We start from the raw sequence: 17,102 nt of genomic DNA on the forward strand, positions 1-17,102 counted from the left end.
CCCAAAGAGATGCTGACTCTGCAAAGGACAATGAAAGTTTAAGAATGAAAGTAGAATTTCCTAAATAAAACGCCTGGGAGAACATAATAGTATGAGCAAAGCGATATACCATATACCTAAATAATGGCTGTTAAAGATAAAAATTACATTTTTTGTTTTAAAAAAATTAAGACTGTACATAGAGCATGCAGGTGTATCACATACCTAAAGATGTCTATTGAAGAATGCAGAAGAAATGTTAAAGATCCAATGACCAAAAAGCAGAGTCTAAACAAACGGGATAATCCAAAACCAGGTGGAAAGTTAGCTCCAGTCAGGTAGCATTTATTAGTATGCTGTTTGAAAGAGTACCTCTGATTTGTTGCTCTGGGTCACAGGACCTAGAAGAAACTTTGTGACTGAGGTCATAGGAAAGGAGCATTCAAATTCAACACAAATTATTTAATAATAAGGCTAATGTCTCTGCTCTAATTTTCATATATTAGTTAGGAGCATTTTGACCACTACTGGGAGCAAGTCTGATGTGCCTGTAGGTTTAACCTACTGTGGGAACCCCCAGACCCAGGGTGGCAGTAGCTCCAGGGTTCCCCAGTGCCAGTAGGCACAATTGCGCATCATTTATTAGAAGAGGTGGAAGTGCAAGAGCATGTTTGGATGCAAGTTCCTTGCTGAATTGCCTCAGTATAGATTCTTCATTGTGTCCCTTTAGATCCTCCGCAATAGCAGGTGCATTTGTAAATGAGCGCTAATCTTTAATCTCAAGGGTGGGTTGAGCAACTCACTCTCCGAACTGTGTAAATTTATCTGAACATTTGATTTATCCCTCAGGTTCTTGGCAGATAAGGATACTTTGTGCCCATTCTCTTGTTGTTAATATCTACTCTGAGAGCAGCCTTGTAATCTATAGAACACATACATTTGTTATTGTGTCATTTGGATGGTAAGAAATGAAATGACATTTTATTAAGCTGCTGAAGTTTATAATTCTGTAGTCGTGAGTGGAAAGTGTAGCTGCTCTCTCATATGTGCCTTTAAGCTTTTCCCATATCACAAAGAACATAGGAAATGTTTGAAGGAAGCATGTTATTCTCTCCTGCTGAACTTCAAACACAGGCTTATGTTAACATCATGAAAGTGTTTCTTTACATCTTCTTACTGTTTTCTCCATTGAAATGCTCTGTAAATTCTACATCAGGACCTTGTGTGGAACGATTCGCTCTATAGGACTAGGTGATTATGTTGAGCGAGCTTGGCAGCCAGAACAAAACACTTGCAGTAGAGTTCTGCTTCCTATGTACAAAGTATCGTGAGCATTCTGATTTTTTTTCTTTTTTGGATCCAGGTTGTAATGCATATAAATAGGCATCCCATGTGAATTATTCATATTTACAGATGATAAAAAATTAATAACCCAGTTCATAAAATGAAACTGATGACATTTTGCCTTAAATAGAATGTAGAATGTGTAATCAATTCCTATAGGAATGGATGAGGTTTGTGGCAGGAGATAAAATTAATAAAGCAGCAACATATCACATAAGAAATTGGATCAATGGCAGATAAAGTGATCACAAAGTTAATTAGTTTCTCTGTGCAATTCTCTGTGAATCATTATGCTGCACTCCAATCCAGACTGGGACCTCTGACAAAGCAATAAAACACTATTCGATAATAGAGTTAGGTGTAACTACTCTGTGCTTCATCTGAGGCATTTTTGCATTGCATTCCCAACCAATGTTGGATAGACACATAATGATCTATTCATTTCTAATTGGATAACTGTAAAAAAAAAAATTGGGCATATAGCTGATTTCCAGACTGACACACATGGGTGGGTGCCTACTGGGACAGCTGGACTTAAGAATATAAGCACTCCACAACATGCCATGTCCCCTGCCTGACAGGTGGGAATGGCCTGCCATGTCATCCTCATCCCTCTCTACTGCTGTAATAGGCCTTTCATGTTATCCAGTTGTCTCTCTGCCTGCCTGGATAAAGAGAGAGCATGGTGGAAGATGCAGAATGCAGTTTCAGTGGTACAGGTACAGATGTAGGCTAGGGAACATACTTAGAAAAGGGAACTGTATGGAGCAGGGAGTTGACTACGTGTGGGACAGAAAAAACACTGGGGTACAGTCAGAGAGTGTAGTGGAAAGGAAAAACAATGAGGTAAGGGCAAATTCGTAGTGTATATTTCACTGAAAGGAAATGGAGAAGAATTACTCTTAAAGGACATGTAAACCCCACACACAAGAATTTAATCAGTGAACAGCCTCTTTGAAATCTTTCAATACCTGCCTCTCTGGTTGTCCAGAGGTTAATAGTAAGGCTGCAACATCTCCTTAATCACTTTGATTTCCTTCTCCTCCTGTAACCCACTCAGCCCCCCCTCGGGAATTTGCTTTAATTACTGGCTTGCCAGACATGCTCAGTTGTTCTAAGCTCAGATTACTAAACACGCCCTCCATGCCCTTTATATGTCCTTTAAGGTAGAGTTGTGCAGGAGGAAATGCATCAAAATCCTACAAAAGGCATAGATATAAATATGATAAATGGCTCTCTTTGCAGAATTCACGCTATTTGTGTGCATGTATAACTAAGACACTAGGGGGCTGATTTACTAACCCACGAATCCGACCCGAATTGGAAAAGTTCCGACTTGAAAACGAATATTTTGCGACTTTTTCGTATGTTTTGCGATTTTTTCGGATTCTGTACGAATTTTTCGTATCCATTACGAAAGTTGCGTAAAAAGTTGCGCATTTTGCGTAGCGTTAAAACTTACGCGAAAAGTTGCGCATTTTTCGTAGCGTTAAAACTTAACGCTACTAAAAATGCGCAACTTTTCGCGTAAGTTTTAACGCTACGCAAAATGCGCAACTATTTACGCAACTTTCGTAATGGATAGGAAAACTCGTGTTTTTACGCAAAAATCGTATTGGATCCGAAAAATTCGTAAAGAATCCGAAAAAATCGCAAAACATACGAAAAAATCGCAAAGTACCGATCATTACGAAAAAAACGCAATCGGACTCCATTCGACCCGTTCGTGGGTAAGTAAATCAGCCCCTAAGACTGTAAGCACTACTGGGGAAGCATAATGTTATGAATGTCCCTCAGTCTATTTAGAATTGTTCATTGCATACCAACTTCTGTTCCATCCGACATCCAGCAGTAGTTTCCTGCAAGGTAAAAACAGCATGCTTGTGTTGCAGCAGTTGCATTTAGAAGCCAGGCCTCCAAGACTGGATATGGCCTCCCCTTCACATTCAATCTGTCCAATGCCCATAGAGAGCAACACAGGATGACTAGTGTTACATACAGGACAAGGCGGTCTATATATTTTTTATTATCTTCCTGAAAAAATGAATGACTAATGCAACTGTTTATTGACAAGTATAATAATTTTGATTCTTCTACACATTTTACAATTCCACAATTGGAGATAACGTTATTTTATTTTTTAATGTCTTCTAAGAAAAACATTCCAAATTGGGAGCCACTCTTTCTAGTGAATGAGAATATAGATTGGGTGCTATTGGCTGTTATAGCTGTATTTTCATACGTGCATAGTTGCATGTTTTTGTTAGTACATAATTTCCAATGCATTTCTCAGTCTTGGGAAATGATAAATGAGCTCTGTGAAGAACCTTTTGGTCACTTAATGATTAATGGTTGTTATTAATAAAATTAAAATAAATAAAGGTTAGCCACATGAGAGTTCTTGATAATTATATTTACTTCACCATATGGTGTTAAATCTGTTTTTGCTTTGTAGGCAGCTGTTGAAGAGCGTCTCAAACAACTCCAAGAAGCACATCGGGATTTTGGACCTGCCTCCCAACACTTTCTCTCTAGTAAGTTTTAATTATTTGGCTCTTGTAATAATTCAAGAAAATAGATTTTATTTTATGAGATGTTTAATGGAACATCTTCAAACAAAGTCTTTGGGATTCTTATACCAGTGTATATTGCAACGGTTATCTGTTCCATCTAAAGGCCATTTATTCTCTGTTGCTTTGTTTGTTCTGTCATATGTCACCAAGCCACCATGGGGCCCGGCTATATTAGCAATGGTACCATTTTTACCACTTTTTAGGGATTAATGCTGTATGTGTAAAACAACTTTACTTTACCAAAATGACTGGGGTTTAGGGTGATAGTGAAGAGCAACAAGTTTTTCCTGTAGCGCAGCCTTATATCCAGAAATGTAGGTGGTACGTCGTGAGCAGGGAAAGGGTTAAATGAGGGTACATTTTGCCCATTTAATGTTTTCAATATTGAAATACTGTAATTAAATGTATTGGTAAACAGGTTTTTAGTATGTTAAAAAAATGACTGCCCTGCATTCTAATCTTTTATTTCTGGCCTCTTTCAGCATCAGTGCAGCTTCCATGGCAACGATCGGTCTCACTTAACAAAGTACCCTATTACATCAAGTAAGTTAATTTCATAATATACCTTAAACTATTTATTTGATAACAATCTTATGGCAGAAACCACGGAACAAATGTGATACTAGGAAGCCTCCATTTAACATAGATATTTCTTAACTTAGATGCCTCTTAGAAATGTACTTTTACTAGCTCTGATGCGATAATTGCATATACGAAAGAATTTGGAATTTGGAAGAAGCCCAATGCATTGTATATCCCAAGTAGTAATCACATCTCTGCGTGTGTTAAGCTCAAATATCATACTTGCACCAGAATCAGAACAGTGTCCCAGCCAATATGCCTACTGAATATAGAAGCTGTAAAGATCATCATTTTAACCTAAAAATATATTTAACAGACTAAGCACAGTGTTCTCTGTTCTTTATACACTGAGCTTTGTCATAATTGTTGTTGTTAAGTGTGATAAATGTACGTTTAGGGTGAGATTTGGTCTACATTTTTGTAAGTAGAAGCTATCTCTTTAAATCTAAAAGCTATTACAGTCAAGATTGTGCTTCTCCACTGGATTCGGGCAATGAGAAAAGGTAAGAGTGTGCACACTGTGTGAGCATGGAGCATATCTGCATGCAAGACTGCCATCAGGGGGTACAGTTGGTACTGCAGTTAGGGGACCCATGAATGAGACATAAAAGTGTGAGTCATGGGACAATAGGAGACTGGGCTAATCGGGTTTTGGTGGGTTGTGAGTGGGATTTTATTATAATGGTTGTGGATCAGTGAGATGGCTATGCATAAGTAGCCATTTTTTATTGGGCTCATTCTATTTGTTGACAGGGCCCTCCACTCGGGCCCAGGTGACCAGTTAATAATTAGGGACCCCTTGAGGGAAGGGCTCTGCTAACTTAGCAGTATGGGGCCTTGTGATTCCTGATGGTGGCCCTGTCTGTATGTATCTGATAATTATATGTTTCAGCCTTTTCGAATAAGGAGATAATTCAAAATATAGTAGATATGACAATACAACTTTTCTCATATAATTTTAAAATAGCAGGTTTAAACATGTTTCCTTTAAAATTCATGCAACATCAGTAACTAGCCAATTATTGAATTGTAACTGTAGTAATTTTACAAATCATATTTATACATAAATCAGCCATTATCTCACATTCCAAATGAACTGATCTACATTTTAAACATGTCTTATCTAACAGGATACACATCATGAGTGCCTCTGACTGCATCCTGCCTATTAAAATACTACTTATAGTATATGGTAGTGCTTTATTATCTTCTGAACAGGGTATGGTGGCACATTATAAACGACATTAGTTAATAATAAAAGGTAATAATTATACTATGATGGTGATACCCATTTTATGTGTTTTACACAAATTATCACAATATGTTTAGATTTGAATAGCAGTTTTATATTTAAAAGAACATTCTGTCAGATGGAAGGACTTTTTTTTTTTTTTATTATAGCAGCAGAAACTCAGCAAAGGCAAAAGATATCAAATACAAGCTGATGCTTTAAGGATAATGATGCTCCCATGCAACATTTACATTAAAGAAAACTCATAAGAGACACATCATTAAGTCTGCTTTGTAGCCATGCATTAACTTCTAAGAGTGTTCCTATCGAGCTGGTTAATGTTGTGGAAAAAAAAAAATGAAAAGGTGTAGGGGCCCATAATGCTGGATACATGAATGCAGCAGTGATGTTGGTATTTTAGCAAAAACAGTCCTTCAGTGAATAAACATGGTGCACTTACCAAAGTATTTCATGGATATATTTCATAGTATATTATTAATTCTTATTGGCACTCATTTATACCTTTAGAATTCTAATTATACCAATGACATGGTCCAGTAAATAAATAGAGTTTATTGGAAATCTGTAGGCTTCATTTCTTTAGCACAAAGCTTTTTCAAGGTTGAATACTTTGATTACAGTAATATTCAGCTTGAAGAATTAATAAATTATAAACATTTTAAAAGTAATTGCCATACTTTGTTTAATTCATTTCATGCTTATGATTCTTTGTTGCAGTGTTTCTTTTTGGGCTGGAGAGAGGCTAGTTTGCTATGGTGAATAATCCCCTGGGAAGATAATTTTGGGGTATATCTTAGTTATTCCCAACACTAGACGCTTATGGAAAATTTTCCGCTTCTCGTTTTGGCTTTTAGACCATAAGCAACACTGTTTGAACAATTGGTTGCTTTTGATTCATCTAATGGATACTAGTCTTTTAGTTTCTTTTTATGACATCAGCTTAACTCTATTGGGTAATCTAATTAAAAAAAACCTACATTTTGCCCACTTCAACTAACCCAATCAGAGGTGTGTTTATATGTATAGTTCTGTTTTTAGAGCATAATCAGTATATGCAGTGCCGTGCTAGGATATATTTATTTTTTAACACAGGCAAGCAATTACGTTTTTTGGCATCTTTTATAAATAATAGCACTATATACCAATGTAATTCCTAAGCATCTAAAGAGACAGGATTAAATAGACCATATACCCCAATGTACAACATAATTTTATTGAATAGGCTTGTTTCAACATACTTTATTGTCTGTGGTTTTAATCACGAATCTAGGTTGTTTTTTTTTTAAGATAAACATGGAAATTGATGCTACACAGTGATTGGACTGTGCAACCATTAGACTGCCAGAGCACGTATAATCCCCCTGCAAAATGGACTAACAAACTGTTACAACAAAATGCATAGAAAGGGGGGTTTATACTGGTAATTAACTACTGTGAAGTACCTCAAGTAGCTTCAATTTACGTTTTGACTCTTTAGCTCAAGAAATAACAAAAAAACTAGTTAAAATAATAGATGTTCGGCAGAACCCTACTCCATTAGCTTATGTTGAACAAAGGATATACTGTTCCTTTAAAGAGGGAGCATTAGGTAGATTAAAGATGCCATCAAGTTGTTTTTTGTCTCCTTTTAAGCATCTAGACAGTGTTTCTCCAGAATGTTCTGTGTGTTTTGAGTCTTTATGCTTCCCAGTGCCTTGGTTTTTGTGATTTGTGTCTTTCCATCTGGTTTTTGCTTCTCAACTTCCATTTTGAAAGATGCTTCCATCTGCAAGCATACCCTGACGTAGGATTTTTATTTTGTTTATCATTTTTTTGAGATAGCTCTGATTGAAGCAGAGAGGAATAGAGTTGAAAAGTAAAGAGTAACAAGAGATGGTAAAAATGGAAATATGCCTGTCTTGTGTAAGTGTGGGGAGTTAAAAGAAAGTTAAAGAGCACAGTAAATAGAACTTTTATTTAAAAATTAATTTTTGTCTTTTTATTTAATAAATTTTTTCCTAATTTTGTGCTATTCTAACACACCAATTAGAAACTTTTAACAAACCCTGCCCTTCATAAACAGCAGCCTTTGAGCAGCTCATTATCAGAGACTTCTTAGTTAACTGGTAATTAGTTTTATAAGGAATGTCTACACTCATCAGAACCAAAAAGTGGTTGGAAGTTGTAAAGTTTAAGGAACAGTAACATCAAAAAATTAAAGTGTTTTAAAGTAATTAAAATATAATGTGCAGTTGCTCTGCAAAAAACTGGTATTTTTGCTACAGAAAAGCTACTATATAAATAAGCTGCTGTGTAGCCATGGGGGCAGCCATTCAAGCTGGAAAAAAAGGAGAAAAGGCACAGGTTACATAGCAGATAACTAGTAGATAAGCCCCATATAATGGGGATGTATCTGTTATCTGCTAAGTAACTTGTGCCTTTTCTCCTTTGAATGGCTGCCCCCATGGCTACACAGCAGCTTACTTATATAAACTATAGTAGTCTTTCTGAGGCAAACACACCAGTTGTAGCAATGCAGGGCAACAGTACATTATATTGTAATTACTTTTATACACTTTCATTTTTTTGCTGTTACTGTTCCTTTAAACTGGTTTTATTATCTTCTTTAGTGGCATGGGCAAAAAGTATGTTCTGCACAAGCCCTATTCATTTAGCTCATGTTAAAATGGGTTGTATATTAACCTTTTAGAAGCTGTACATGAACAAAAATAATACAAACAAAAATAATGTTTGTAAGAATCAATTCTGTAAAAGAGGGAGGCTTTTATCTGCACATTCAAATCTGGAGAAAGTAGCAAAATTAGAAAGAAAGCTAACCGGGTTAGACTGAGGATAAGAAAGTGTTTTTGTGAAAGCCTGAGAGAATTTTGATATTTTGGCAATATTTGAGAATAAGAAAGACCATTTTTTAACAACAATGGTGATCTGATAAGGAAAGGATATTGGAAAAACTGACACACCCAGTAGCTTAATTGATATGATAAAGGTGCCCATAGGGCCTAATTTTGTTGCCAATCTCATGCCTTTTTTATATTTAAATTAATATGGTAGTGTTTCTTATAGGAGTGGTATAGACACGTGTGTGTATATTCAAGGATGGAAATGAGTAAATATGGAATTGCTTGAATACATCTAAATACAGGTATAGGACCCATTATCCAGAATGCTCGGGACCAAGGGTATTCCGGATAAGGGGTCTTTCCGTAATTTGGATCTCAATACCTTAAGTCTAATAAAAAATCAATAAAACATTAATTAAACCCAATAGGATTGTTTTGCATCCAATAAGGATTAATTATATCTTAGTTGGAATCAATTACAAGGTTCTGTTTTATTTCTACATAGAAAAAGGAAATCAGTTTTAAAATTCTGAATTATTTGATTAAAATGGAGTCTATGGGAGATGGGCATTCCGTAATTCGGAGCTTTCTGGATAACGGGTTTCCGGATAAGGGGTCCGATACCTGTACACACAATGGATTTCTCCAAGAAGTGTTTCCAGTTAGACTGGAGTGGCTTTGTTATTCTCAAAGCAGGCAATCAGTGGTTGATTGGAAAACTTTGACAAAATAGTGTCCCTTCTTGATAACCGTTGTGTGCTATTGGCCCACAGATATTTTCACAATGTGAATAGAATTGTTATAAGTCTCAAAATAAGTGAATATTGTGCAATATAATTATCAGACGTACTTTTGCATTTTATAAAAATCTTTCTCCTTTAAAGAGTTTTTAGTAGGGTGCATCTGCTTGTGGATTCCATAATGAAGGCCCTTTTAGAGAACATTTCCAACAAACTATCTTCCATCTCTTCTGAGTTTATCTTGAAAACATTTCACCACTCATCTAAATGGCTTCTTCAGTTCAAAGCCACTCGGATGAGTGGTGAAACGTTTTCAAGATAAACTGAGAAAAGTCAAGTTGTTTTAGACTTAATTCTACTAGATACTGTATAAAATGACCTGGATAAATGAGAATCTTCATAGACATAACTACCATCTCATTAACCTGCTGCCCTCACTTTTACCTATACTCAGGAAAGGGCCCTTTTATCCTTCCAGGCTTCCCCTAATTACCATGCATTTCTTTTTCTACTTCAAGGCACCCTACTCATTATGTATTGATTGTACTTTTTATTTACTTGTGATTTGTGTTGCTAGGGTACTTAGGCTTTTGAAAAATGGTGACTCTGGCTTTCCATTTAAAGAGGACAGTTGACTGTCTTGTAAGATCTGATGTGGAACCTCAGTATGTCTTTGCTTTTTATGCACATCACCAATGAGATCCAGTTCCGGTTTCAAAGTGTTTCATTAACTGTACTGTCTTTATGACGCATAAGGCTTGCAAATGAATTCATTTTATCATTGATAACATGTTTCAGATCACACCATTCATAATATTTTTTAAATTTCATTTGTAAAGCCTAGATGTATATTGGAAAATATACAGAATCAATCTAAGTAGAACACCTTGTTATTTCTTAAGATTTCAATAATGTAAGAATTTCAGGATCTCAAATGAATATTAAAATCAGTGGTATATTATAGTTGTTCCAAAGCTTTAGTTTGAAAGCCATTGGGACATTCAGCAGGATACCTGGAGATTTTGTTTACTTTAATATTTAATCAGATATATTTTTAGTTGATAAATGGCCTGTTTCAAGGAAGGAAGAAAATAAAATGCATACAGAGTAGTGTAATACCAGTAGAATAAGAGCAGGACTAAGATAAAAGCTTACAGCAATGAAAAAATCATTCCATTTTGCATATTCTTATGCGCTTCAACTTTCTAAGTATCATAGCAGAATATATTCTTGCTCTTGATTAAAGAGGAAGACGTGACTTTGAACTAGCATTTGAATGTAAGTGCACAGAGACTTGTTATACACCAACATGCCTTGTGGATAATGGACAAGAGCAGAAATCATTGGGGGGGGGGGGTTTGTTTTGTTTTTTTTTGAATAGTAACCTTTTTCTACACAATAATCTTATGGCTTGATTGCATTTAATTTGGCCAGTCCCTTTAAGTCCCTTTTATTCCTGGGTCTTGAGCAAAATTCTTCAATGAATCGACCTGATTAAAATCTGTGTTACAGCAAATTGGTTCCTAGAATACAAGTTGTGCTCATGCTGAGCATTTTACATTTATTTATCAGTTCCAAGAACTCACAGCCCATTTAGTAAATTAACAATTCCTAAAACTACTCCTGAGCCCCCCAGGGCAGGGTTTTTGATAAATATATTTTGTTGTATGCTCATTGTGTTGTTTGTTAACCCTATCCAAAGCACTCTACACTGCTATTCCGTTAATTATACTGTCCAATTTTGAATTTTAAAAAGGCAAAGTAAGGTGATTTTATATAAAAGGACCGGGATAGTGCTCACTGCTTATGAGTCCTATTAAATTATCTGATTGGTCACATAGCTTCCATGAGACTCAATTCAGATCTATATGTAGTGAAATGAAGACATTTTATACAGGATATTCTGTCTTACTAAACAATTATAAAAGTATAAAGTAAAGGTAAACTTTATCTATATATATATATATATATATATATATATATATATATATATATATATATATATATATATATATATTAATGATACAAGTCATGGGGAAATTATGCATATGTTGTTTTTAGGTTAAAAGACTTGCTGTTAAACAAGCACTTTTTAATTCTGGGGTGGAATAGATGCAATCGCTGTTTAATGCATGAATTTTACTCAGCACAACATTTTACAGTATGCACACTATAATGTATGGCTAGTAAGTATACATATCCCAGTAGAGCATACTCTTAAAGAAAAATACAGTGTATATGATCTCATGAACTGGGATATTTCAGCTTACTAAAACGTTTAATTCTAAGGTATTTAATGCACAGTAAGTTTATGGTGTAGTAGACATTGTCAAGGCTCTGTGAAGTTTGCCCTGGTCTGGTCCATGCGTGTGATTTGGCTGAAAGTGAAATATGTTTTGCATATTAGACCATAAGTAGTTGATCTACAGCATGCCAATTTACCCATCCAGTACTGTCATCAAAGTAACTTGCCTTAATAGCACACATTTATATTTGGATCTCCTTATTATACTCCCATTGTAGTTTAAATTATAGCAGCCTTGTTATCAGCCAAGTAAAAACAAATCTATATATACAGGTATACACATATATATATATTCCCAAAGATGTTTATATATGCCTCAAGCATATAAATACAATGAAAATTTAAACATACTTTTGTTCAAATATAAACTTGATAATAGTTAACAGCTATTTTTACATGGAATGCCCAGTGATTCTTTCAGCACTGCTCAGTCTACCCAGCTATGCCTAATTTTTCATATTGATAGGACAAGAACAGAGAGTGGCTTGTGGTGAGCTTTATTGATAGATATAATCTTTGACTTAATGCAGGTGGTGTGCTGTATCTCCAGGTTAAGATAAGAGCAGACATATTATTTTGAAGTTGATCATTGAAGATCATTAAGCTTATTGACTTGACTAGAAATTATGTGTCAGAAAACAGAAATATTTAAACCAGCAATATCATGACAGCTCTTCAGGCATTATACAGGATTTAAAAAGTATTTAGCATGTTAGGCATGATTGAATTACCTTATATAGATAATTGGGGCTATGTAATAAAAGGCACGAAGTTTGCCCATGAGCAGTAACCCATAGCAACCAATCAGCAGGTAGCATTTACCATTCACCTGTTTTAAAGCAAATATGTTATTGGTTGCTATGGGTTATTGTTTCTGAGCAAACATATATGTCCGTATGTAATAAATGGCACTAAGTGTTAGGTAACAGTCTTAAGCTTGGAATAGTATACATGAAAAAAGAAAGTTGAAAACCTGAAAAATGTTAAGGATTAACCTCAGAAATTGTAATTTAACACAAAATAGCTGTTCTCTAAAATACTTGGAAACTCATTTTGCACAGAGGGTAAACTGCCACTGACATTGTCAATTAAATTCCAGTCCACAAAATAATGGGCAATGTATTTATTTGCTTAGGATAGCTAAACTCTACTTCATAAGGTAACATTCTTAGGGGCATATTTATCACAGGGTGAAAATATGTATCTCACCGCAGTTTTCCAGTGCAAGAGTTCACTGCTTTTTTATTTACTTAGAGAGAGATTCACTGGTGATTTCTATTTTCACTTTTTTATAAATATGCCCCTTAGTACCATAACTAAATGGCAACAAAGTTATTTTAGAAACTATTACAGTATATTTGTATATAGTCATTGAAACTCTTGTTTTTATAATGCTGCTGGCCCATACAGCTGAAAATGTTTCAGTAGTGAATTAGTTACATAAGATGTTAAATCATTTTCCCCTGAGTATTACTGGGAGACATATTTAGGAGAAGTAATTCAGCTGCAGTTTTAATGTTACTCCCATTTTGCTCCAGAGCAGCACATTAATTTTTGAAGTCTGAGGCACAAGACTTGAAAGAGCTGAAGGCAGGAAACCTAATGGGCAGCAGTAGCAACATGACTTATATGCTATAACCAATATGTGCCAAATTGCTTTAACTTTTTTAGTTCTTGTATTATAAGTAGTGTGAGCAATAGTCCAAGTGGAAAATATCTTTATAAACCTTGCCAGATGGTGATGACTGCTGCATTCATGGAGATGAAAATGCAAAACAATACTGTAATGAGAATATAAAACTGGATGCACAGAATCACATACATAGTATAAAACTATTTTAGGCCACTCACACACTTTCCTTCAATTGCCTTTATTGGCTTCTATCAAGATAGTCAAGCAGTTTCACTTTCAGAACTCAGTACTCCTAACTGCCATACAAAGAGGCTGAACAGACAATTATGATTGAGTTAAACGGAGCATTTATCTTCTGTTTCTGTATTCAACTGCCTAGCAAACTTGATCAATTGCTTTTGGTACAAGTATAGGGCAGTTTTTTGCACATGTTACTGGTGAGAGTTTGCTGGCTGTGTATATTTTATTTCTCTTTCCTGTCTATATTGCCTGTAAGATCACTCTTTAGGGAAACATGTCAAGGGATATTTTGTTGCCAAAATGAACCCTGGTAGCAAAATGATCATAAGCTAGGAATAAAATGATTTCCATTTATTATTATGGCAAGTGATCTGTCATAAGAGTCTGTTGAAGTCTTGGTACAGTTTTATAACAGTATGCAAGGACTGCAGATAGTAACCAGAAAGAAGTGCAGGTTTGTGATATGCTTTAGCTCTACCAGTGACACACCTGTTGGCAGGTTTTAAGAATTGTCAAACATTAACTAGTAGAGTACATAGACCCAAAATAAAATAAAGAGATCATAGAGTATTTCAAGTGAAGACTGTGGAAAATATAGAAATTAGTTGAGTGAACAGGTTTATGTGTTAAGACTGTGTCTCTCATTGAGGGATCCTTAATTACAATTGTTCTATTATTACTCACTGAATTATCATTTAGCAATAATAAAAACAAACACAAGAAAACTTTGTTCAGCAAATGAGCTTACTTGATTGTGTTGCTTTGCAAGATGTATATTGATTCCTTTGTTTTGTAATGCTTCATTATTAAACTGGGTCTACACAGTTCGTGAACAGCATATTATATAGTAGTTGCAAATATATGTGCAATGTAGACAATTCTTTTATTGATATGGCTTCTGTTTATTCTATAACAATTTACTGGGGACTCTTTTATCCAGACTCCTATTGTAGATGTTATGACTAGGGTTAGGAGATTGCACTTAAATCACACAATTTAAAACCCTAATAATGACGGTGGTAATAATTTCTTCACAATTTTTATACAATTTTCACAATTTGTAAGTAATATTAAAAAATGTTGTCTTTCTTACTTTACATATAAAATATATTACTACCTTTTGCACTAGTTCATGTTTCAGTGAAAGGGATCCATGTAGTTAGGAAGTTTACGTTGGTCTTGGTAACCTTTATTTTTAGTTTATCAACTCTTCTAGTACATATTACTAGCAGATAGATAATAGACCCCCCCCCCCCTCCCACCTATGTCTTTTTATTCAAATTATCTATTATTGGGTTTTGTAATGTGTATTTTTTCAATGTTTCTTAATATATTTTACAGATAGGGCATTATCTGTTTATTTATTATCTGTTATTTGTTTGTCCTTATTTGTATCTTTTTAACCTTTTACCTTATAGTGTAGGTATAGAGAATCAAATTTCTTTTTAGTTATTAATGATTTTTAAAAGAATGGTATCCCCTCATAGTTCCTTTTTATATTATTATTATGTTTGTCATATTTAATTCATGTTACAACAAATCCATAATCCAATACATGCACCCTCTTTTGAAATATAGTTTGCTTTTTGCCAAGGCAAGCTTTCTCACGTAATAACACATTGGGTTGCAGAGTAGCCTTTCCTGCCTTAAAATGACTCAAGGTTATATTAGAATGGTATGGCAATTTGAGTTATGTTTATATCAGAAGAGGCATTCAACTTTTTCCATTTATCATTTTGAATACCAAGTGTAGTCTGGAGAGTAAATAATTGCCATCTAAGCCTTCAGTACAGGTATAGGACCCATTATCCAGAATGCTCGGGACCAAGGGTATTCTGGATAAGGGATTTTTCTGTAATTTGGATCTCCATACCTTAAGTCTAATAAAAATAATTAATCCAATAAGGATTAATTATATCTTAGTTGGGATCAAGTACAAGGTACTGTTCTATTACTACAGAGAAAAAGGAAATCAGTTTTAAGATTCTGATTTGATTATTTGATTAAAATGGAGTCTATGGGAGACAGGCTTTCCGTAATTCGGAGCTTTCTGGATAATGGGTTTCCGGATAAGGGATCCCATACCTGTACAATAAAAGTTTAGAATAGTTGATGGAAAGTTTGGTGTAATTTCTCAGTAGAACTTTCAAGATAAAAATGACATTTGCTTTCAAGCTTCCTCCAAGAACGAAGGTACCTGCATTTTATACTACAGACTGAAAAGTGCCATTAAAAATGTTAGGCATTTTATTTCAGTAAGTGTGTGAGGCTTACATAACATTACATTCAAACACCAAAGAAAAATGAGAAATGAAAGTTCCTTTCCTGTTAATGCACAGTAATGTATTTTTGTTCTAATTCTTGTGTTGTAGACACATTTCAGGAAAATCTTGCTTTGGCCAGTTTAAAGGCATTGTTTGAAAAGCTGCTTCTGGTTTGTTGAACTATGTTATAAACCAGAAAAATAGCCAAAATTAAAGACTTGAGTTTCATCATTTTTCATAGACATCCCTGCAATCATAATATTTAGAGAGTTAGATATCTTCTCAAGTTAATTTTGTATGATTTATCTCTGGTTCACAAGCTGAGCTGTCAGTGGGATTGAAACTAATTTTACCATGTCAGTTGCAGTGCTATTAACTCTTCGCCTGATTGGTGTGAACGTGTCATTAATATCAGTTATATTTTAATCCTTCCTAATTATATGGATGAACTTGTGCTGCCTTTTATAGACCCGCAAAATAGAAATATAATGCAATGGAAAAAAAAATCTTATAATATTATGAGAAGTTTGATGTTACAGAGAAAGTTCCACTAAGTAAGTGTGTTTTCCTATTTTGCAGCCATCAAACACAAACTACTTGTTGGGATCACCCAAAAATGACAGAGCTTTTTCAGTCTCTAGGTAAGTTTTGCTTATACACAGTTCATGTGCACAGAAGTTTAAAGGTGAAATATCACTCTCACTAGAACATTCATTGCTTTTATCCTTTGTCAGAGGACCCCAACCTTTTTTTATCCACGAGTCACACTCCCATTTTAAAAGAGTTGCAGAGCAACACAAGCATAAAAAAAATTTCCCGGGGGTTTTAAATAACGGTTGTAATTTGCTATTTTGTAGCCCCTGTGTGAACTGGCAGCCTACAGAAGACCCTGTTTGGCAGTACACCTGGTTTTTATGCAACCAAAACTTGCCTCCAAGCCAGGAATTAAAAAATAAGTACTTGCTTTAAAACCACTGGGAGCAACATCCAAGGGGGTTGGAGAGCAACATATTGCTCACGAGCCTCAGGTTAGGGATCACTGCTTTATGTCAAATTGAGAAAGCAAAAAGATGTCACTACTTACGTACAGAGTGGTAGAAGCCCTGATTTGATTTGCTACAACCCTTGAGCATGATCTCAAATATGAAACAAAAATGATTTGCCACAGACAACCCAAATCTAACTCTGAGTAATTACTCACTCAATAATCTAGTAAAGTTGTATTACCAGAGTGACCAAGAGCAAAAGACCAAGGGAGGACCAACCTTTTCCACCTGATTTAAACAGCAAACCTACTGTATGTTGAGTAGTGTACAGTAATGCCATTTAGAATTCCATTGCTTATGCATC

The 17,102-nt window shown here is 35.0% G+C and overlaps 1 protein-coding gene across 10 annotated transcripts in view; it reads left to right on the top strand.

Annotated features, from left to right (window-relative positions):
* The window catches only part of utrn (utrophin), a 372,003-nt gene that overhangs the window by 293,152 nt on the left and 61,749 nt on the right, over positions 1-17,102 (top strand). For 8 of the 10 annotated variants that reach the window (XM_012963789.3, XM_004914663.4, XM_031901862.1 and 5 more), the window contains 4 exons: positions 3,779-3,857; positions 4,379-4,439; positions 4,931-4,981; positions 16,332-16,393. In XM_012963789.3, coding sequence (XP_012819243.1) covers positions 3,779-3,857; positions 4,379-4,439; positions 4,931-4,981; positions 16,332-16,393 — 253 coding nt within the window. The remainder of the gene's footprint in view (positions 1-3,778; positions 3,858-4,378; positions 4,440-4,930; positions 4,982-16,331; positions 16,394-17,102) is intronic. The other 2 variants (XM_031901865.1, XM_031901869.1) reach the window with 1 other exon arrangement.

The sequence above is a fragment of the Xenopus tropicalis genome, chromosome 5 (genome assembly GCF_000004195.4).
Source record: "Xenopus tropicalis strain Nigerian chromosome 5, UCB_Xtro_10.0, whole genome shotgun sequence".
Classification (NCBI taxonomy): Eukaryota; Metazoa; Chordata; class Amphibia; order Anura; family Pipidae; genus Xenopus; species Xenopus tropicalis.